This window comes from Chlorocebus sabaeus, chromosome 1, assembly GCF_047675955.1.
Source record: "Chlorocebus sabaeus isolate Y175 chromosome 1, mChlSab1.0.hap1, whole genome shotgun sequence".
Taxonomy (NCBI): domain Eukaryota; kingdom Metazoa; phylum Chordata; class Mammalia; order Primates; family Cercopithecidae; genus Chlorocebus; species Chlorocebus sabaeus.
Window position 1 is genome coordinate 120,629,109 of NC_132904.1, and position 23,719 is coordinate 120,652,827.

General features: G+C 40.5%; 1 protein-coding gene across 7 annotated transcripts in view; it reads right to left on the minus strand.

The window, feature by feature from the left end:
* MSANTD2 (Myb/SANT DNA binding domain containing 2) overlaps positions 1 to 23,227 on the minus strand; it is a 33,803-nt gene extending 10,576 nt beyond the window's left edge. For 2 of the 7 annotated variants that reach the window (XM_008021345.3, XM_008021344.3), the window contains exon 1: positions 22,378 to 23,204. In XM_008021345.3, the coding sequence (XP_008019536.3) occupies positions 22,378 to 23,154 (777 nt within the window). In that variant the 5' untranslated portion in view covers positions 23,155 to 23,204. Of the gene's footprint in view, positions 1 to 1,355; positions 2,070 to 22,377 lie in introns of those variants that run through there. The other 5 variants (XM_038005042.2, XM_073021950.1, XM_073021957.1 and 2 more) reach the window with 4 other exon arrangements.
* Between the last annotated feature and the right edge of the window lie 492 nt (positions 23,228 to 23,719).

The window sequence follows — 23,719 nt, forward strand, 5'->3', positions numbered from 1 at the left end:
TCTACACACTCCCCCTTTCCCAGCGCCCTCTGCCCTCCTTGCAGGGATTGGAATTTGAATTCCAAACATCCCTTGCCAATTTATTTTTATCTCACAATGTCTAGTTTCTGCCTCCAAGAACACCCCAACCACTCTTTTCAACTCCTCCAAGGACCGTAAATGGAGAGTCCCAACCATGTCCCTTTCACCCTTCCAAGGCCATAAATGGAGAAGGAAACCACGCCACTGCTCACTACTTACTGACTGCCTGGAGAAAAGCATTCACCACGCACAACAGCCCAGCTGGCTCTGTTGCTGAGGGTTATTTCAGAAGTCAGGGTATAAAACTAACATTCCTTTGAAGAAAGGTGCCACACTTATCAGGAAGTGACACGAGCTTAAGCAAAACCCCCAATCTCTGGCAACAGACATGGGAGGAAACCACAGAAAAGACTTACTCGCTTTGGAATCACCAAATTGAGCTTGGCTTCTGTAATTGTGAATAAGGAAACTAGCAGTATCTAATGGTTACAGATATGGAAGAAAAGTCAGGTGATACATTTTACAGTTTATCAAAAGACACTAACAGATCTTGCTACCTCTTACTTTGTAGTGTACTTTTGTAATACACTTAAATAGTGCAATATGCTGGTATGTAAAATATCTATCAGGGGCCTGAAGGAAAGATGTTTGGTAACTTTTAAAACCATGATAGGAATTTGATGTATTGAAATCATGTTAAAAAAGATTTCCCAGCTGATTTTAACACTCTCAAGATATAAATGCACTTAGGAGGTAACTTCTGGGTTCAGTAAAGACCACAGATCCAAGGAGAGGCTATTTAAATCAACTAAGAAAAAAGAGAGTAAGAACTTAAACTTCGGCTTGACTGGTACTATAAGAAGCACCAGGATTTAGTTAAACTTGAGGGAGTTTAGAGATGGATAAAAAGGAACTGTGGAGACCTTCCAATTATCACCCTAATAAAGCAAAAAAGGTTACACTTTCCATACTCTAAATTAGCTAAAGCATGTAATTAAGACTGTGTGTGTCAACAGTCCTACATAAGCCAACTTAAAACCCTATTCTAGAGCTGAGATTACAATAATGCTCAGAAAAACGAAGCCTCAATTCCCATTTCAGACAGCTCTCAAATCCAACAAGAACCTCAGTTTGGCTTTCTTGGGAGAACCATGTCCTGTTCAACACAAAAACCTTGCTTCCCTTCCTTCTTCCTTTATTTTACTCATCCTAGAAATTTGTAGTAACTTAAGCTTAATCGTTTCTAAAAATTAAGGTCTGGGGTGGGGGCAGAAATGTGCTTAAAATTATGAAAAACGATTCTATTCACAATTAGAGATTGTAATTTTCCTTACTGTTGGAAATCTCCCCGGTAAACTGACGTGATGCTGTTGTCTCCCCCTGGAGGAAGAGTTGTGAGAGAATACTGTATCCTGAATGAAGCTGTAGGGATAGAGGTCAGGAGGAGTCAGGAAAACCTGGACTGAAGAACTAAAGCATAGGTAACAACTTGATAGGTGGTCAACCCAGGAGTTCATGGTGTTTGGTTTGGAAGCAATGGCAAGAGAATGCTTACTGAATTCACCGTGCCCAGTGCTTCACGACTACAAAGGGAAAAGAACCAGAGAAAAGACTTGAAAGATGTCCCATTACCAAAGCAGGGAGAAAAATAAGATGGCTGACAACTGACAAGTTATAGGACAGAGTGAAAGTTTTGCCAAAGTTTAAGATGAGAGTAAAAGGAAATGAGAGAATAAAAAGATGACATTCATTGTGGATGAATGTATGGGGAGTCTGTGGGGGAGGGGAAAGGTAAACAAAGGCAGGAGTTTTAGATTGGCAGGATTGGGGGTTTAACGGCAGCAATGCAGAGAAAGACCCAGGGTTACAGTACACGTAACATTAAATACAGTGCACAATGCAGCTATCTTGCCAAAGTAAGTAAATCCAGTATTGGGTTGGATAAGCAGAGGAATCACATGTAAGCTATGAAGGTGGCTCTTCCTCTCTATTCAGCACCGGTGAGGCCACAGCTGGAGCACAGCATTCAGTTCTGGGCATCGAACCAGCTACAAGAGAGGGAAATTGTAGAGTTCAGAAAAGGGCAAATAAAATATTGAAAGGCTTGGAAAATAAGATCTATAAGCAGGGACAGTGGTTTCATCAAAGCCCTTCCTGACATTATCTAAGCTCCTTTTGAGGTGAGATTAAGGTTTATTTTGCTTCAGTGTCCTCCAATCCTTTGACTTTCAGGAAATGGGAAGAATTAAATTCTTCCCTGGTAGGGCAAAGTAGAAAACAAACTAAATAAATCATAAAGGCATATGCCAACCAATTCCAGTATTGGCTTAATAATTTTCTCAAAGTTTGCCCCATTTCATACAATCATAAAATATTCATCAGGACAAAACCACTGTTCTAGCTAACTGACCATACATGGAATGGAGCAATATAATGTGGAGGAACAGAAATAAGGCATAACAGCTATATAAATGTATTGTTTAGAAAACATTGGCTTGATCAGTCTAAGATGTCAGATGAAAAATAAAGTCAATCTGCAGGGAGGACAGCTTAGTTATAATAGCAGGAAACAATGTTACAAGAAAAAACAAGCAGTGAAACAGATTTTCAAATGTAGTTGTCAAGCTGGCCACACTAGAAATGGATTACATAGTTATCTTAATCCACTGCCAAGTACACATGATAAATTTCAGATTCCTTTTACCCAAATGATTAAAGAGCACGCTTATTCACAAACAAGGCCTTAAAAATCACATATCATGCTCCACAAGAGATGAGGACATTTACGCTGGGAGTGAATTTCCAGTGACTGATGTTCTTATAAAATTGTTAAAAATGATACCTCAGACTAAAGCAGATTTGTATTTTGAAGCAACAAAGGTCTTTGAGAAAAAGATCTTATTCCTTTAACATTACTGCTATTGTAACTGTTAAAACTAGTTGCTCTTAGTTAATTGAGGCAACAAAACAAAACAACACCATTTAATATCTTTAAGAAAAACATTAATTTCTTCAGCTATATTTTGTTACTGTGAGCATAAAAGTAGGAAAGAAAATTTCTTACGTAGCATACATAAATAAAAAAAAACATTTCTGCACACAGTAAGAAAGATGTTAAGAATCTAGCATAAATTTCTATATACATCTTTTAACACAGAGCTGTAACTAATGATTAGGAAATTACCTAAGGCAAAATCGATCTGGGGCCAGCAGAACTTTTGCTACCTTTTTTCTTAGGTTTTCTGTTCATTGACATCTGACAAACTGACTTGCCAATCCCCTAAATCCTTTAAAACCAACCAAACAAAAAAGCCTAAACAAAGTAAAACCAAAAAGAAAAACGTAGCAAACTTGTTTCAGACTTACTGCTGCAGAGCAAGTTTTGGCAAATACAAAATGTTTTTATTTTTCAAAATGTCTTTATTCTATCTTTTGCTTTTCCTTTCCAGGGCAGAAGTTCTTAACCTTTTTGAGTCATGGATTCGCTCCTCAGAAACATGCACACATACACAACCTGCCACATGCAATTTCAAGGGGGTACGTGGACTCACTAAAGAGCCATACAAGAACCTCTTGTTAAAAAACTCTGCTCTACATCATGTAGTTCTTTCCTCCATAAAATAGAACACATATTAGTTTGAAACCCTAAAATAAGGTAAACTTGTATCTTAAGGTTTTATAGGAGATTCTAAAGATTGGAACAACTATTTTAAGTACACTTGTCAGTTCACTCACTCTCCTGTTCATTTAGATGAAGCAGCACTAATATTTCCTTTAAGAGGTAAATTAGGCAAATTCCCGTTTCTTGAAATAATTTCTATCAGTAAAAGCATACAAGGGCTGGGTACGGTGGCTCATGCCTGTAATCCCAGCACTTTGGGAGGCCAAGGCGGGTGGATCGCCTGAGGTCAGGAGTTTGAGACCAGCCTGGCCAATATGGTATAACCCCCGTCTCTACTAAAAAGACAAAAATCAGCCGGGCTTGGTGTTGGGCACCTGTAGTCCCAGCTACTTGGGAAGCTGAGGCAGGAGAATCACTTGAACCTGGGAGGTGGAGGCTGCAGTGAGCCAAGGTCACACCACCATACTCCAGCCTGGGTGACAAGAGAAAGACTCTGTCTCAAAAAAAAAAAAAGAAAAAAAAAGTAAAAGCATACAAGGATATTACTTTACTCTTCTAAAAAAAATACAGCACTTCTTTCTACCTGCTGGGCAAGAAATCTTTTTTTCTGAAGTGATAATTAAGCAATATTAAATGATTCATTAGTTATGCTGATTATCTGTTCCAACTGCATCACACAGTACTTGATCATTCATTATCTGATTATCAATATAGATGCCAGATAAACTACCTCAAGTAACAACTTAAAACAGAAAAACACACATCCAGAAACAAGTACAGTAAAGTAAGTCTTGACTATGTTCCTCAGTAGTCTCTACGGTGAAGCGCTCACGTTTTCCTGCTTTAACATGCCTAATGTCTAAAGGGTCTCACAGGAATAGGCAATGTCTACAATAATTCAATCGTCAACCAAGGGGATCACAGTCTAATGTATGACTATTAAAACTGTTCCTATTGTGATCATCAATGTCTTTTTTTTTTTTTTGAGACAGAGTCTCGCTCTGTCACCTAGGCTGGAGTGCGGTGGTACAATCTGGGCTCACTGCAACCTCCGTCTCCTGGGTTCAAATGATTCTCCTGCCTCAGCCTCCCGAGTAGCTGGGATTACAGGCACCCACAACCACGCTTGGCTAATTTTTATATTTTTAGTAGAGATGAGGTTTCACTATATTGGCCACGTTGGTCTCAAACTCCTGACCTCAAGTGATCCACCTGTCTTGGCCTCCCAAAGTGCTGGGATTACAGGCGTGAGCCATTGCACCCAACCAATGTATTCTTAATAACTGAATGGTCCTCAAACTTTGTCCTTAACTCATTTGACTTCCCTGCAGCATTTGATACTCTCCATCACCTATTGATATCACTGTCTTTGGCAAATGTCTCATTTATAACACTTCTTTTAATACATTGATCCACTGAAGGTGGGTGGAATTGCCTAAGGTTCTAATTACAAACCACGCTCCATCTTCTAAACATTATGGAGCCTGACTCAGTGGCTCATGCCTATAATTCCAGCACTCTGGGAGGCCAACGCTGGAGGATGCTTCAAGGCCAGGAGTCAAGACCAGCCTGGTCAATATAGCAAGACTTTGTCTCTACTTTAAAAAAAAAAAAAAAATTAGTCTGGGTGTGGTGGTGTGCACCTGCAGTCTCAGCTACTGAGGAGGCTGAGGCAGGAAGATCCCTTGGGCTTAGCATGTAGAGACTGCACTGAGCCATGATCACGCCATTGCACTCCAGCTTGGGCAACAGAGTGAGACCCCTCTCTAAAATAAAAATAAAAATAAAAAAGAATACAAGTTCTGAATGGAAAAGAACCTTAGAGATCTTCTAGTTTATCTTCCTCACTTAACAAATGAGGAACCAAGGCCCAAAGATAAATAAGTATTCCTTTAAGAGGAGTTTGGCATGTGAAAATTATCAAATGCCACTTAAGAAACTTTAATGTTTCCTAAGAAGTTATTTCACTAGATTGTAAGCTCCATGAGGTAAGGATGTTGTCCACCTTGGTTGTCTCTATTCCCCAAGCCTGGAACAGTGCCTATCACGTGAGGCTTATTCAAAGTATATATTTATTCAATACATAAATTAACCTAATTTTAAAGTAGTAAATCACTAGCAAGAGGATAAAATTTTTCTTAGCAAAGAACTTCAGAAAATTCATTGCTTAACTAAAACAAATTATAAAATCAATGAATCTTGATGCACAGGGCTCCTGAAACCTTTTGAAAATAGCTGGGTAAGGTTTTTTAAAAAATATCTATCATTCTTGTTGTTACAGCTTTCTTTGGGCAGGCAGGCCACGTGCCAAAGGGAGCTCTGCAGCCCTGTCTAAATTTTTTCTTATGCCTTACAAAGTAAACAAGCAAGTGAAATATTCAAGAATATAAGATAGTTCTGTCAAAGACAGGAAGGGGGAAAGACTCGATTGTTTCCTGATTTTAATAGGGTCAAACAGAATGACTGCCACAAACAGATCTTACCTCTCTGGAGCCTCAGTCTTTGTGGGGAACTGTCCAGGATTGAATCCTATCAGCTTGCACTTCATTCTGAATCTGGCTATCAACGACTCACTCACTTTGTGTTTATAACTGGTCAGTACTGCCTCCATGAGAAGAGATTCTTGCCTGGAATATATATTAATAACTCAGGGCCAGGTGCAGTGGCTCAAGCCTATAATCCCAGCACTTTGGGAGGCCAAGGCAGGCAGATCACTTGAGGCCAGGAGTTCCAGACCAGCCTGGTCAACAGGAGAAACCCTGTCTCTACTAAAAATACAAAAATTAGCTGAGTGTGGTGATGCAAACCTGTAGTCCCAGCTACTCGGGAGGCTGAGGCATGAGAATTGCTTGAACCCAGGAGGGAGAGGTTGCAGTGAGCTAAGACTGTGCCACTGCACTCCAGCCTGAGTGACAGAGTGAGACTCTGTCTCAAAAAATAAAAATAAAAATAAAAAATAAAAGAAAGTAAAAACAACATTTAAAAAAATATATAAAATTCAGGAAATTTTGATTGTCAATGAATATCAAGTTCTAAGTTTTCTAGGTTCCTTCATGCTAGCAGCTGAGGGTCATGCCCGTTCAGATTACTAAGAAAAAAACCCTAAAGAAGGACAATACGAATTGTTAAAAACAAACATCTTCCATGACTCAAGGAACTCAATTCATGTAACCATAAAGCTTCTGACCCTGTGCTATGTGTGCTTCTCACGGACACTCATACAATGATCTCAGATGAAAGTCACGCCTAGCATGCATGTTCATGTATAAGGGCTTCTTTAGGGTACAAGAATCCTTCAAGACACGGAATTCTCAAATGCTTTTCTATTTAGAACAATACAGGTCAAAAAAGTAGGGTATACTGAACTATTTCAGTATATAAGCAGCAACAGGTAGCTACAGTCACCAAAGATAGCAGATAACACTATTTGTCTAGAACTTCCCCCTCACCTGAAAGGGGGAAAAAAAAAAATCAGTTGTTGGCAAAGAACTGACTGGGATTAGAGGTTATTTTCATTTGACCTCCTACATCACCTCTGAAGTTGCTATGTCAGCACCTCTTTGAATCTTTTTCTCAGTTCACACCTTGGGGGACTACATCAAAGAGGTATTCAGATACACTAAAAATGATACTTTTATTAGCATGTGATATCTAAAACATATTCAAGAAAATTATCTAAAATATTTCTGGCATAGCCGGGGAGAACCAGCCTTTGTTAAAAGTACTCCCAAACAACCTCCACTACGAACTAATTATTCCATGGACAACCATGTCTAAAAATTAACCCCCCCCCCGCCACCTCAAAAATCCGCACACAGCTTTACCATTACAACATCGTATTGCTTCCCAAATACGAAGGTGTTTCCATTCATGAGACCAATGTTTAAAAGGGAGACTGTGCAGAGCAGGCTTCCCCTGAAGCAGCAGGCCACTTTATTCCTTTCATCTGTTGACCATGTGATTCTCAGTTCTGTTGTTATTTTCTTACTAAAAACTACCATCTATAGTGTAAAGATAACCTATAATAGAGATGTTTCCGTTAGTAAATTTTACACATTTGGTTATGAGAAAAAGAATCCTGACAGGCAGATTAAAATCATACAAAAACTAAGGTTATCTGAAATCTTCCCTCAAGACCTCTGGGTACAAACATTAAATCCAGATTCATTTACTTGTGAAAATGTAAACATTCAAAAAATATATATTTTTTGCATTTACACAGTGTAAACTACAGGTCATCAATGTATGAAAAGAACACATCTTCATATCCTGACACATATCCTTTCTAAGAAAAATCTGAAAATAAGCATGTTTTATTATAAGCAACTATCCTGGGTGACCTGAACTTATTTAGGAAGTTGTTAGAAATAAATTCAGGCAATCATAACTATTTTTATAGCTCATTTGGTAGAATTTTATATTCTATTCTTAGCTTTATGAAGATTGCTAAGAGAAACAGCCACATGAAAAAATATATCTGTACCTTCTACAAAAACCAAACATTTTCCTTACGTGGCTCAACGTGCCATGTAATGAAGGTAAATCATAGCTACCATTTCCTGAGTGCCAACTGTGTGCTGAGATTTGGGCTAAGCAATTTACATCATCATTCCCACTTAACAATAATGTTAACAGAGAGTGTCCCAGGAAACAGAGTCTGAGGAGACTGTGCAGGTTTGCTGGGGAAGGCTCTTGGGAACCACGCATGTGAGAGACTGAGAAGCAGGGCTGGGCACAGAAAGAAGTTAAAGTAGACAGAGCTGCAACAGCAGCCTCTGCTAATCCTAAAATGAGGTATGGAACTCAGGTTATCCTTCGGAGTTATACCGAACTGAGGCAAGGAGGCTGGACCTTTGTATTTCAGCACTGACCAGTTATTGGATTCAGGCTGCCACCAGAGAGTGGGGGCCTCATCTTGGGTGAGACACTTCCCTTGGGCAGAGTGAAATTCTGAAGAAATCAACCAGAAGCCACCAGCAGCCAGCATTCCAGACAGCTAGGGGGGACTAGCATCTCATTCCTGGAAGAGGGATCTGGGTATCACATTACATATATATTAAGAGATACATGGTGCACCCCTATTTTACAGACAAGAAAATAAGACAGAGAAAAGTTAAGAGCTTATCCGAAGTCACTTTCAGTGTCCTTAATGCAAGTTCATCTTTGGTTTCAAAACTAAGACCTGGTATACTTCTCTTCAGAAGACACTGAAAATTATGGCAAGGCACTGTATTTACTTTTTGCCACAGTTGCCAGGAAGCTCATGGATCATTTTAATATTTAGTTTAAGCAAACATATTTACCTAGGTTACTGCTATTTGCCCTGCATCCTGATTTCTTTTCTTCTTTTCTTTCTTCTTTTTTTTACTATGGGGTCTGTGTTGCCCAGGTTGGAGTGCAGTGACTATTTGCAGGGGCAATCATTATGCACAACAGCCTCAAACTCCTGGGCTCAAGTGATCCTCCTGCCTCAGTCTCCTGAGTAGGTGGGACTATAGGCGTGCACCACCACACCAAGCTGGCATTCTCTGTTTTCTTATTTCTTCATTCTACTTTTAGCTTTCTCAATATGCTGATACGTTTTGTTTGGTATATCATATATGAAAAAGCAGTCCATCTCATCCCCATCATCTATCTCTAGGAAGTACACAAACCATTTACACATTAGGTAAACAATGGCAGGCATAAGGTAGTGGACATTCCATAGCCTCCTTTGATAAGCCACATCCTTACCTGCTTTTACTGTCAAAAAGTAATTCTACATTGTGTTTCTGCTCGTATAATTCAAACTTACTTCTTTTTGGAGGAGTTGGTCATCCAATAAATGCCATCATTTATCTGAGATCTTGAATGAATGACTGGATGAATCTTCTACAATTAAGTCTTACTTACTAGGTTTCAATACTTATTTTAAATTCTTCCTTAGGACTTCCAAATCTCATTGTGTTTCTGATCTTAGGAAACCATAAATTATCTCCAAGAATTTAAAAAATTCTTTTCATTTCAATGACAAGAAATATCAGCATAATGCTGTCCATCTAGGTGTTACTATATGATTTTGGTACTGTATTTATGACTGTTGATAATCACATTGTTGCCAAAAACATGCCTTCAATTGTCAAAATTTAATAAACATGGGCTGATTCAGAAGGAGGTGATATAAGCAAGTGGTTAAGAACAGCATGGGTTCCAGAGAAACACTGCTTAGTCTAGTGTCACCGCCTGCAAGCTTTGTGACAAATTAATCTCTCTGTGCCTTAATTTCTTCATCTATATGGTGGGGCTGGTAACACTACCTCCATCATAGATTTGCTGTATTAAATGAGAAAACACAGCATTTAAGAGTGTCTGCTTAATTGCTTGCACTCGGTAAATATTTGCATTATTATTATAATTATTACAAAAATGATACAGTCACACCATATGGAGACCAAGGGGCCTTATGAATTGAGGTTAGTTCAAGTAAAGTAGTGCAGCAAAGTGTGGTATCACGAGGCGCAATATGGGTAGGAGTAACACGTAGGAGTGACATACTCAAAAGAACCCTTACCCTAACAATCAGCGTCAGAGCCATGTCGAGAAAAGCAAGCTGCAGCTAAACCACATCATCTAAAGCATCATTAAACGAATGCCAGCTTGAGGTTTTTTTTGTTTCGGAGACGGAGTCTTGCTGTGGCCCAGGCTGGATGGAGTGCAGTGGCGCAATCTCGGCTAACTGCAACCTCCCCTTCCTGGGTTCAAGCTATTGTTCTACCTCAGCCTCCCAAGTAGCTGGGACTATAGGCGTGCACCACCAAGCCCGGCTAATTTTTGTATTTTTAGTAGATACGGGGTTTCACCATATGACCAGGCTGGTCTCAAAGCCTTTTTTGATTTTTCATTTTATTCAAAGTATTTCACACAACTGTTTGCATTAACATGTGAACTCTATAGGTAAAAGCAGTTTATATCTAGGAGTACCTATGTAAATAAACATCTTTTTGCCCATACATTGAGTTTCACAAACATCTGGCTATACTGCCATAGTTTCTTTGACTTTTTTCTCAGTTCTTCTTTTATAGATAAAAGCCAATTAGTGCTGGGGGCAGTGGCTCCCAGCACTTTCAGAGGCCAAGGTGGGCAGACTGCCTGAGCCCAGGAGTTAAGAGACCAGCCCGGGCAGCATGGTAAAAACCCATCTCTACAAAAAAATACAATTAGCTGGGCTTGGTGCCGCATGCCTGTAGGCCCAGCTACCAGGAGGCTGAGGTGCAAGGATCACGTGAGCCTGGGGAGGTTGAGGCTGCAGTAGACCATGATCGTGCCGCTGCACTCTAGCCTGGTCAACAGAACAAGACCCTGTCTCAAAAAAAAAAAAAAAGAAAAAACAAAGCCAATTAATTAATCATTTTGAAAGATTTATAATCTTGGCAAGAATATGGTGACTAACACACTGACATATAAACCAATGGGGAAAAAGGAATCCTAACTACCCATACAGAGTGAGGATGAGGCCTCACTCACTGCGCAACCTGTTTACAAGAAGCAGAAGGCAGGCAAAATTCAGCATGAATAGAAATATGAATAACCCACAAATGCTCTTGGAGTTAAACAAAATAAAAAGCATGTAGATCTTTCATTCCTTTTTTGGTGCATAGAAATTTACTGGAATTAAAATCAGACTTACCACTACTGTTTCTTGGAAAATAACAAAAGGTTTCATGGATATATGGTTACACTGCAGTGAAGAAGTTAGCATTTTTTTCCTGATTTTTCCTTTTAATTTTATAGTGTGCTTATATTACTTATACAAGGAAAAAAGTAATTATTTGTACTGTTCTAAAATTGGCACAACTCTGATTGCTCAAGGCCCAACTATTAGCCATGTTTTCTAAACTGTACAACAGAGAAGGGATCTCTCCTGGTTTTGCTTAAGACTGACTCTTCAGGGCTCCACATAATGCCTGGCACAACAGCAGATGTTCATGAACTGATGGTTGAATGAGTAACAATGTAGCACTTCGCTGCTTGGTGGTACAAACCTCAATGACAACTAGATATACATAAGACAAAGGAATGATATCAAATCATGTAAATCATTCTTAATAAAACAATAGCAAATGAACTTCTTTCATAAGCATGATGAGAGGTATAGAGCTCAACTTCAAGGATTTATCAAGGAATATCATATTTGAGGGTCTTTTTCCCTAACTGTGTTAATTGCTTAATTACATATTTTAAATATCACATTATTTTCTACCAAAATGTAAGCTCTTTGAAGGCAGGGTTTTTTGTGTCAGTTTTGTTCACCAAGGTATTCCCAGAGCCCAAATCAATGCCTAACATGTAAATGGAGTGCAATACATTTTTGTTGAATGAATGAATGGAAAATTCCTTAAGATGGTATACAGGTAGTGGAGATACCAAGTATTAGGTTGAAGTGCTTTTTGACCTATCCTATTCTCTCTAAATTATAAACCAGCTATTTCCCTTTAGAGAAAAATATTTGCAAATTAAAAAAATAATAAAAGCAGTTTTAGGTACATATGAACTTTTATTCTGGTTTTATTAATATCAATTACAAACATAATTGGTTTATTTGAATCAAGTAATCTGAAGATAGTAGAGAGACAGTAGTGTAAATTTCAAAAGCTATTACAACAAAGTAGTCTTACATAGGCTGAGAAAATGCAACTAGAAAGCATAACTAAATAAACAACTTCTACTATTGTTATTTATATTGAATGAAGTAATATTTGATAGCCCAAAATATATAATTTATGAATACAGCCAAGAACACACACACAAAATAAAATGATGGCTGTTATTTCTAAAATACCTGAGAATAAACACAGGTTTGCATTTTACTAGCGTAACAACACATCCTACTAAGTGAAAAGGTAACACTCACTTGATTAGTGCCAAGAAAAAAAAAAAAGAAGTATTTCCATTGGCTTTCAAGGACTTTTCCCAACTAAAAATAGTTGAGAATTATACAGATTTAAACACATGCCTTTTTCCACAGCAGACATCTTTCAATTATTTAGAACAATCGGAGGGGAGGGGAACTCTGCATTGATTATGAACTCCAGATAATTTGTAACATATGCATAGAAGGCACAGATCCACTAAGCATTCATTTTCAACACTGAATGAAGCTTCCGCAATGGTAAATATTAATAGCACACAGAACACAGTGGAGGAACCCCACATCAGAAACAGAATTAAATAATATCTGGTCATAACTGCAATCCTAACAGTTAATTGTTTTAAAAAGTTCTTTAGAGTACTGGTCTGTTGTTTTTGAAACTCATAACTTTTTCCTCCTATTTTATTTCATTTAACATTACACAGATACAATTTTCCACAGAAAAAAACTGCTGGTTCTATATTAACGTAACACTAGGAGCACAAATCCAGGTAACTATCTACATGACACTTAACATTTGAAATACTGGATCTGAATTTTACTTCTTACTCTCCGGTAATACTGTGAAAAAGTGGGGGGGAAAGCAGGATAATCACTTCTGAAGACTGGGAAGCAGAACTGAAGTCTGTAGAGGCTATATGCTAGAGGCCATATGGACAGGACTGTCTTCATTCGGTATTGTAGTTGGTTTTCCTTGGGTTCTTAGAAATCAAGCCTAAAAACTTCAGCTATGAAATATTGTTATGGTCTTTGATGACCGCAGCCAAGAATCCTCTGTGTAAGTTGGTAGAGAAGTAGATACTGAGCTGTCTCACAGGTTAGGATCTAACAAATTCTGGAAATTAAAATTCCCAGATTCTTCGAACAGGTCCTTGGTTTTGATGTATATGAAATTTATTCTTTTGTCTCCATCATCATTACCACTGCTTTATTTCACTTTCCATCTAGCTTGCTGCAAGAAGCCTCTAAACGACCTTTGTGCTTCCAGTCTTACCCTTTTGATCCTCCACATTACAGTCAGTGACTGTTTCAAAATTTAAGACTAACCATGTCATTGCCTGGCTTAAAATCCTTTGATGATTAGAATAAAGTCCAAGCACTTTAGCACATCACCTGACCTCTTATTTAAGTCTCCAGTCTCATTTCTTACTACTTCCCACTCCCCCGCTTCACCCTTTATCTCAAACCCTAGGCTCAAACTACATCTGTCTAAAACTACATAATATAATTTCACCAGAATATCTAGGACAGGAGCCGTTGCAAATCAATGTTTCTGGAGTTTCAATATCTTAAGTCTAAAAGAACACAACGAATGAAAAAATAAATATTGATCTCACTGTATTATCTTCTAGTCCTCTTTTAACTGTAGCTTATGGCCCATTAGTGGGTTGCACAATTAATTTTAGCAAGTTGTGACCACCTTGGTCAAAAGGATGGCAGCTCCCATCCTTCCAGACTTTCTTTGCACCAGCATTTGGTGAGGGCGTTTTTGGAAACAGCCAAGGCTGTGGCTGGGGAAGGGGAAAGATGGGAGGTACCACAGGGACTGGGGTAAAAAGGGGAGCCAATGCTGACAAGCACTGGGGAGGAGAAGGAGGGTGTGGGGAGGATGGGGGCAGAGAAAGATGCCCTGCCAGGGCAGGTATTGTGTTAGGTGCATTCACATGTGTATACTGTTATGAAACAGGCTCTACAGCTGGAGTGTCTGCCTTCAACTAGAACAGAACATATCAGAGTATATTACATGTAGTTAAGTATAGTGCCATTATGTGGATTAACATTTACAAAGCACTTAGAATAGTGCATGGCACACAGAAAATACTATGCAAGTGTTGGTTATAATCACTGTTTTGTGAAATTTGTTTCAGTTATACATACATGTTATGCGACTACCAGGTCCCAGGATAAAATATATTTCTTCTTCCTGCGAATTGTGGTCAAAAAAAGATGCACTGCTTTGGATTTACTTTCTAGCATACAAATTAAGAAATGAGATATATAATGGATATTTACTCAACCGCAATTCAACGCCATGTAAAAGTAGTTACTCATCACAACATATAAATGACCTGGAATTGGTATGTTCACTACAATGTCATCCCAAAACTACTGGCTCCACCATTCTACGTGGTTATGACACCATCAAGGCATCATTTATGACTCCTACATCACTCTTTCACCACGTGCCATGCAATACTGGTAAATTATTCTTCAATTGAAAAGCATGACTTTTTAAACAGCTGAACACTGAAAGATTTTTGAAAGTGTATGACTGTTTGGATACTTCCAGTTTTACATTCTTTGGTAAGTATATCTCACTATATTTGCAGTTTGCACTATTCTAGGTTATGCTGCCTCTGAGCTTTTACACCAACTATTCATCTACCTTTGAGTCCACCTTCATCTTCAGGATCCACCTTTTGAAAGCCTAGGATGTGTGTGCTCCTATAGCACGATGAGCATAACATTAACATGACACACAAGACCTTGCTCACAATATTGTAATTTATTCTTTAGTAATCTGACTCCTTTATTAGAAGACGGACATCTTGAAGGTGATGGTATACTACCGTAATTCTCGGACCTACTGCAGTAGGCACTCAAATATCTGTTGATGAATAATGAAAAAAATAAAGAACTTATTTCAGACCTTGGCATTTAAAGAAACCTTGTGATGAATCCGTCAGTTGAATCTGATGACAGGGAACGAGCAATATATCTAAATCCACCCCCCCCCCCCCCCGCCAGATACCTGAACTTCAGCCAAGAGTTAAGCCCCACACTTTCCCCTGTAACCTTCTCCTGTTTTCCTCTGGCTTTCTAATGGCAAGGGAATTCAGCAGCCCAGCGCCACTGCATCAGCCAAGGAAGATACCAAAAAGATACTGAGTTCCAAAGCAGCAGTGTTTCACTGGGGTAGCCTCCTTTAATAACTGATGGAGGCAATTTGAAACCTTAGGGATTCCTGTCATTCCCCCTCTTATTTATATTGTTTAAGTTATCAATCCTGGCCCCTGAATTTAGAATAACCAAAACAATATAGGCTAGTGATATTGTTTCTTTTAAATGTAACTTGAGTATTTCCTTAACACCAAAATTTTCAAGAGACAGTTGATAAAACTCACAAATAATGATTTAATGTGTATTTTTCAGATTCAGTTTGCTATTCAGTACATTTTATTGCCAATTCTCATCATAGTCATCTCACACCAGACTTAACATTTTCTATGTCCTGCTAACTTCCTATAGATTTCCAAATACATGATGAAAAATTTTAATGTCAGCTTAAAAATCTTCCAGAGGATACATGGATTTCAAAGTCTTTTGGGAGTACACAAGCAAAAAGTTTGAATACCCATTATTCAAAAGCTGTTCTGGCCAACAAAACAGCCACTAGCCACAGGTGGCTATTTAAATGTAAATTAGATAAAATTAAAATTCAAATTTGCAGTCACACGCTAGCCACATTTCAAGTCCTCAACAGCCACCTATGGCTAGTAATGCTGTACTGGACAGTGCAAATTCAGAACACTTCCACCGTCACAGTCAATTCTACTGGACGGGGCTCACCTAGGGAACCTAAAATATGCACTGTTTGCCCCAGTGAGTTGAAGTTATAAGACTTTTACTCCTGGCACCTCCTGGAATGGTGGGCCATTTTTCTTGACTTTTATCAAGGTTCCTCCTACACAGGGGTAAAGTAACAGAAAGGTCAAGAAGGAACCTTGAGCTCCCCCTAGAGGTTTGAGTAGGTGGCCACGAGAATCCTTTTACAAAGATGAATTTAATACTGTGAATAACAACTTTTTACCTGACACTGTTCAATATGGTAGCCACTAGTCACATTATGCCTATTTATAATTTAAAATTGAATTAATTAAATATAATTTAAGATTATGTTTCTCAGGCACAACGCTTCACATTTTAAGGGCTGAACAGCCACATGTGACCAGTGGCTATCATACTGAACTGAGGTAGACAGAGAATAATTCCATCATCACAAAATTTTATGGAACAGTACGGTTAGTACTACATGCTTTCTAAATTATTTTTTCCTTTAACATATCCTCTTAATGAAGTAACCAGAATGTTTAACTCTACCCTTCACTATATTTCCAAAAATGCCAGAAAATAAACCCAGAATCCTACTCATTCACAGCTTTAACATGTGCTTGTTAGCTCCTTTCCTTCTAAAACTGAAAGTTTAAGTATAAGCATATGATTGGTAGTTAGAGATGGTCTATTCTTTGAGGATACACATCAAGCCTCTGTCAAATTCATAAGCAGATAAGCAAACTGGAAGGCACGAGAGTTCAGATAACATTGGGATGGCAACAACAGAGACTAAATATATCAAAAATAACAGAAAATAAATCTAAATCTTCCTTATGAACTATTTGAGTAGCTTATCATATTTCTTAGAAATCTTTCAATGAGAAGGTAGAAGAAATGTCTTGTCTGCAAACACCAAAAGGAAGTCCTCAGAGATGGGCAGAGTCTATTAAAATGCTTATCAGGGACAATGGTAGCTTTTTGCTCCAAGTTAGTTATCTTTGCCCTGTTGGTTCTTACAAATAAATAACTGCAAGGCTTCAGAGCTAAAATGAAAGACCAAATATACTATATGGTGATTTTCCTGTTAAAGTACAAAATTTGTTCCAAAGATGATGACAATTACTGATGAATAAATCTAAGCAATGTCCCTAGAAAATAATTTTGTTTTCTGCGCAGAAGGCTCTTTTATCTTTTATTTATTATTTATGTATTTTGAGACAGGGTCTCACTCTGTCACCCAGGCTGAAGTTCAGTGGCGCAATCTCGGCTCACTGCAACCTCGCCTCCCAAGCTCAAGCGATCCTCCCACTTCAGCCTCCTCAGGAGTTATAACTACAAGTGTGTGCCACCACGCCCGGCTAATTTTTTGTATTTTTGGTAGAGAGGGGTTTCACCATGTTGTCCACGCTGGTCTCCAACTCCTGAGCTCCCATGATCTGCCCACCTCAGCCTCCCAAAGTACTGGGATTACAGGCATGAACCACCATGCCCGGCCTCTTTTACCATTTTAAAATTTATCTGATGAGCAACCAGTACTGATTTAGAAAAGGCAAATCTTTTAGGTCACATACAATCACCCTGCATTTCATCTTGAGGCACAGCTAGAAGTACACATCTGTTTCAAAGACATAAAGCCAACATTCAAGAGGCAAATTTCTGGAGAACACCCAAAAATATGGGACTTGAGAATGAGTTTTGCAGTGCATCAGATTAACCGACTGAAGTGTGAATGTAGCATCTGGCTCAGAGTGAATGCTTTCATGAATTCCAAGTCTAGATAGGTCTTTCAACTACTACAGTATGGCCAGCGATGAGATTGCCCCCTCCTTTGAAGTCATTACGCTTATAGTCTGCTTTAGGCAAATAACACTAATCAAGTACCGCCTTGCATTCCATCCCTTGTGTTGTCTTGTCCAGCTTTTTAACTCATTGATGTACGTATACAAGCTTCAACTGGATTTGATGCTCTTGGGCTACAGGAATTGTATATTATACTTCTTTTCTTTATTTATTTTTATTTTTAAAGCTACAGTTCTTTTATTCATCCTAACACCTAGCAGACAGCCCTCCACATAGTAAGTACTTAAGTATTTGGTGACTGGAGATATGAAGAAAAGGCCTATAGTAAAAGAGAAAAATCATGCAATCACCAGACAAAAAACTACCTAGATTTGTGTATCTGAATCCAAAATTGGGCTGGAATTGTTAGCAGACAAATTTTCCGCTATAAACAAACAAAAATGCAACAAAACTTCAAGATAAACAATCTATGTAGTAAGGCAGTGTCAAATACATCCGTTTTACCCAAACGACAGAGCAAATACCAATAAGATGACAGACATCAAAATCAAACTTTGCAGCAATAAACAAATGTTTATATCTGACTGTAAATTAAAATCTTCTGTGCTTAGAAATATGTTCATTCAGACAGTATTAAAAAGTAGGATGTTAGTCTCAAAATCCAAGAATTAAATTACTAATTCAATTTCACTATTTATAATTTTAGTACTTTTACTGTATAGATAAGAGGACCAGGGCACAGTTCAGAGAAGGTAAGTGACATGCTTTAAGGTGATTCAGGAAGGTGGTCAGAAAAGGGTGCAATAAGACTCAGCTTCCTGATCCTTTATATAGTGTGAGGAAGGCTGCTAATCAGAAATTATCTGACTAAAGGAAGGTTTGCATGGAAAGTTAAAGTTGCTATATATCTCTTCCTTTTAAAGTTAGAAGAAATTATTTACTGGGTTTCATAGTTGAATTCTTTTTTTTTAAGAGACCAGGTCTCACTATGTTGCCTAAGCTGGAGAACAGTGGTTATTTACAGGTACTACGTTCTGGCACACTGCAGCCTCAAATTCATGAGCTCAAGCGATCCTCCCACCTCACCCTCTAAAGTAGCTGGGACAACAGGGAAGCGCTACTGTACCCAACTCATAACTGAATTTTTGACAGGAATTTCAAATATATTAGACCACAAATGTAATTGATTCACACATATTCCTTCTCTATGAGCCTCTGACATTGAGTTCACCTGTACTTCAGTCTGCATAAGAAGTTCCTCCTTTTCCTTTTCCTTTTCCACATCTTACTACTTTGTTTCTATTTTGTAAAATCTAAAGCAAAAAGTTTACTAAGTTTCTTTTTGTAGTTCTCATCAACACAACAAAGGGAAAGATTTTTGAACTACTTGTTTTAAATCTGCATTTCTGAAACTGGGATCTAATGACTTGTTTTCAGAGGTTTGAGATTCTCTGAGATTTTAAGGTAGTAGTTTTATTTTCACAAGCATAATCTTGAGTTACTTGAACATCCACTTCATAATTGTGTAGGAATATGATTTCAGTGACCACATTTGCTTCTGTGCTGAAAATTACATTCACACTAAATCTCCTCAAATGCAGTATTCTTCAGACTGGGTTCCAGAGTCTGTTTTTGCGTTAAACAGCAGTATTATTGAATAATACTGCTGCAGATTTTTATATTTTCCAAAATTCTCTTTCTAGACTTCATTTGGTGAATCAATTATATAAGGCCGGGTGTGGTGGCTCACGCCTATAATCCCAGCACTTTGGGAGGCCAAGGAAGGAGGATCACTTGATCCTAGCAGTTTGAGACCAGTCTAGGCAACACAGTGAGATCCTGTTTCTAAAAAAATAAAAATACACAATTCAAAAATTAGCTGGGCATGGTAGTAAATGCCTATAGTCCTAGCTACTCAGGAAGCTGAGGTGGGAAGATCACTTAGGTCCAGGAGTTCAAGGCTGCAGTGAGCTATGATCACGCTACTGCACTCCAGCTTAGGCAACAGAGCAAAGCCCTGTCTCCATTAAAAATAAACTTAAAACAAATTCAAAAAATGTAGTGTCTACTATATGCTAGTACAGCAGTGAATAAGAGAGACCAGAACCTGTCCTTAGCTTATCAATCTGGCAGGAAAACTCAACTAATTAAAACTTACTAATGAAAAAGTCTGGGTTGATTGAAATCACATAAAGAGTAGAGCACTTTAAAACACAAAACAGTTATCTGCCCTCCTTGTTAACAGCTACAATGGATCAGAGAACCCATACTCATCAGCACATTCTCAAAATATCCTAAGAGCTTGAGGTCAACTTGGTTTTACCTGTCTGGACACAGGTAAGTCGATCCTCTTTTAAAAATTATTCAAAATTATTCAAGTAAGATAAATCTCTTTTTCTTGCTTTTAAGTTATCCTTCTCATAACTGGACAATGAAACAACCCAATTAGATACTCCTTGGTTGAGAAACAATTTTATGGAGAGATTTATATTCAGTGACGTTTTGACAACACACTTTTTCTGTGTGATTGGGAAGTTTCTATGGACAGAAATTAATCGAGCTAAAACAGTTTAAAATGCCTAAAGTGCACTTCTAACTCAAGAAAAGGTCATGGATAGACGCTAACCAAGACAGTACAAAAACGCTCTCAAAAAATTAAACCTTGGCTGGGCACAGTGGCTCACGCCAGTAATCCTAGTGCTTTGGGAGACTGAGGCAGGACAGCTTGAGACCAGGGAGCTAAAACCAGCCTAAGCAACGTAGAAGACCCTGTCTCTAAAAAAAAAAAAAAAAAAAAAAAAAAAATTTTTTTTAAGGAGCCAGGTGTGGTGGGGCATGCCTGTAGTCCTTGCTACTGGGGAGGATTGTTGGAGCCCAGGAGGTCTTCAGGTTGGGCAAGAAAGGGAGAGTCTGAGCTCAGGAGGACTTCAGCTTGGGCAAGAGAGGGAGATCCTGTCTCTAAATATACACAAATAAAAGTTAAAATTTAACCTTAATGACTTTGAATAGAACAAATGAGATTCAGAGAAGAGTAGCCTTGTCCTGTTAGCTACCACTTTAATGTCCTTGTTAAAAAAAAGAGAGAGCTTAAGGAGTCCCAAAGATACATGTTATCAAATACACTAATTTAAATTAGTAATGGAGTAACTAATGCGTGGCAAATTGCTTGAACAATAGGAGGTTTTAAATATCTTAGTTCTGGACCAAGTTTTCTAAGCAACAACATCCCCAAAGAATACTACTGGAGCCAAGACCTGGAGAACTTTGGTGCAATTTCCCTCCTTTAGCTTACTCTAACTCATGATTGCGCCTATTAGACTTTATTCTGGTTCTTTAGTGTGATCATTCTTATTTATAATTGTTCTTGGTGGTTTTTATCCCCCCTCAAGAAGTTCCCAGAAAAAGTGCCAGCTGTATCAGAAAAGAAGTGCACAGATAATAGGACTAAGTAGTATAAGCAGTTCAGTAAAACCTGGGAGAATCCTACCACAATCTTTTTAGCAGCCACTACAATGAGGAAATGAGCTTAACTAAAATACAACTCCTTATCTGCCAATAATACAAATATGAACGCCTAAAGTCAGTAGTAGTAGCAAAATCTTAACCTGGCTAAGATTTCTAGCCCAAATTAAGCCTCTGCATTTAAACATGCAGGTACACAAGGATGGCCAGATGCACACTGAGAGTTCTACTTGTCACCACATCCGGCACAGTAACTGAAGCAGGGAAAAACTGGCTTTCCTGAAGGAGCTTCCTAAGAAACCGCAGGGCCTCAAGCCAATCTTAACTCTGGAGGCATCGACAATCCAAATTCCAGACCAAGTCTTGGCCAAGCTAACTTTGATGGTGTCCACTAACTCCACGGTAACAATACACAATCTGGCTACAATCAAGCCTTTCCAATTCTCCAAAGCATCTCTAGTCTTACTCGTCCTTCGTAGCTCAAGATAGAAGCAAAGCGACTGACACAAAGGCCAGTCGTCCCAAGGCGCTTTTTCTATGGCTCCGCTACGGCCACTTATTAAATATTCCTAAACTGGGGGCTCAATGCCCCCTCTTCTGCCCTTCCTCAATCCCGCCCCGGCCGGTAAGCCTCTGCCAGGGAGCCCCTCCGCCTGAAACAAAGCGAGGGGCCCCGGCGGTGGGGGCAAGAGGCGCCCGCGGCACAGGGACTGCCGCACGGCGCACAATGAGAAACTACCAACTTCAGAGCGCAGGAACATCCTCAATTGGCAAGAAAGAGGGGCGGCGGCAGGCACGCCCAACTTCAAACTCAGGAAACCTACGGGCTGGCGGCCATCTGGGAAAAAGCCCCCTTCCCAGGGAGAGAAGAAAAAGGCGGAGGAGATGCGAATCGCCCACCGGGCCCCGGAGGGGAGCCCTGCCCTCAGACCGGCCCCTGCCCCCGAGGCCCGCTTCCCCGCCTTCTCTCTGCCTCTGGTTCGCTGCCCCAGGCCGGGCGGCCGGTTACCTTGATGCGCTCCCGGCACTGGGACGGGGTCCGCTCGTAGCCCAGCTCGGCCAGGGCCCGGGACACGCGCTCGTACATGGCTGGCCCGGGGGCCTTGCTGCCGAACACCGTGCCGGCTCCCTCCAGCTGCTGGTACCGCGCCTCCACCAGCCGCTCGTTGCCCCACACTGCGATGAGAGCGTTCGTCTCGGCCGGCGTCCACGACATGCCCCGGCAAGCGGCGGCGGCGGCTGCCGCAGCCCCGCCACCGCTGCCACCAGGGGAGAAGGAGACCGAGGACGAGGCGGCGCTGCGGCCCCCCAGCCCCAGCCCGAGACCCCCGGACGCCGCTGCCCCCGAGCCCGCCGCACTGCCCGGCCCGAGCGGGGAGGCACCCCGAGGCGTGGAAGGGTCGGACAGCGATGGATTTCCGTCGCTCAGGCCACCAGGAGAAGCCGGGGAGAGCACCTCCATCTTCGGGATTTTTAGCGGCGAGTTGGCGGGCAGCTCCGAGCCACAGGGCGCAGCCATCTTCCAAGCGGCCGCCGCTGCACCGCCCGGAAGTGACGCGCCCGCGCATCCGGCCACCGCGGTCTCCGGGGCTGCCCTCGGGCCTGGCTCGCCCGCGGGCGGATGGCTCCGGGTCCCTGCTGCCGAGGATGTGGCTGCCGGAGTGAGGTCGTCTACCCCCCTGGGCCTTTCTCCGCGAGCCCTCCCACGCCGCCCGCTCCTCTCCCGGGGCGAAAGGCGGGGACGAGGCGCGCCGAAGCCCCGAGCTGAAGAGAAGGGTGGGGGCATGAGGGCGCTGGAGTGAGGAACAGATTGGAGCCTTCCCACTTCCTCTCCAATCTCAGCCCCCGGGAGGAGGGGTGAGGCCCGCGAGGGGGCCCGGAGTTAAGGAGGAATTGACCACTTCTCTCTTTCCTGTCTCCCCCGCCTCTGCCCGTCTTCCCTCTAAGCCGGCCTCTAGGTGCAGAGGCTGACGTCCAGGATGGGGACCAGGGAAGCCTCTGGAGGGTATATTCGGGAAGGCACCAAGGCTGAAGGGAGAGCGGTTCTGGGGAGGGCTTTAAAAAGCATATACGGACCAGGGTAGAGAGTTCGTACGCTGTAGCTTTTCAAGAACCCCAATCTCATTAATTAAAGAACAGCAACTGTTTAATTCCAGTTATAAACTACTGTTTTCCAGTTAGTCTGGGTAGGTGTGACCGTTTGTAGAATAGTTAGATTACATTAGTCTTTATTGTGTTGGTACAGTTGTCTATAGCTTGAGCATGTGAAAACTCCTGAGCCCAGCAGAAAAGTTACTTTCCAATACCATTCTCCCTCCTCCCTCGGTTGGAAGTTGTATCGTTTTCCCGGT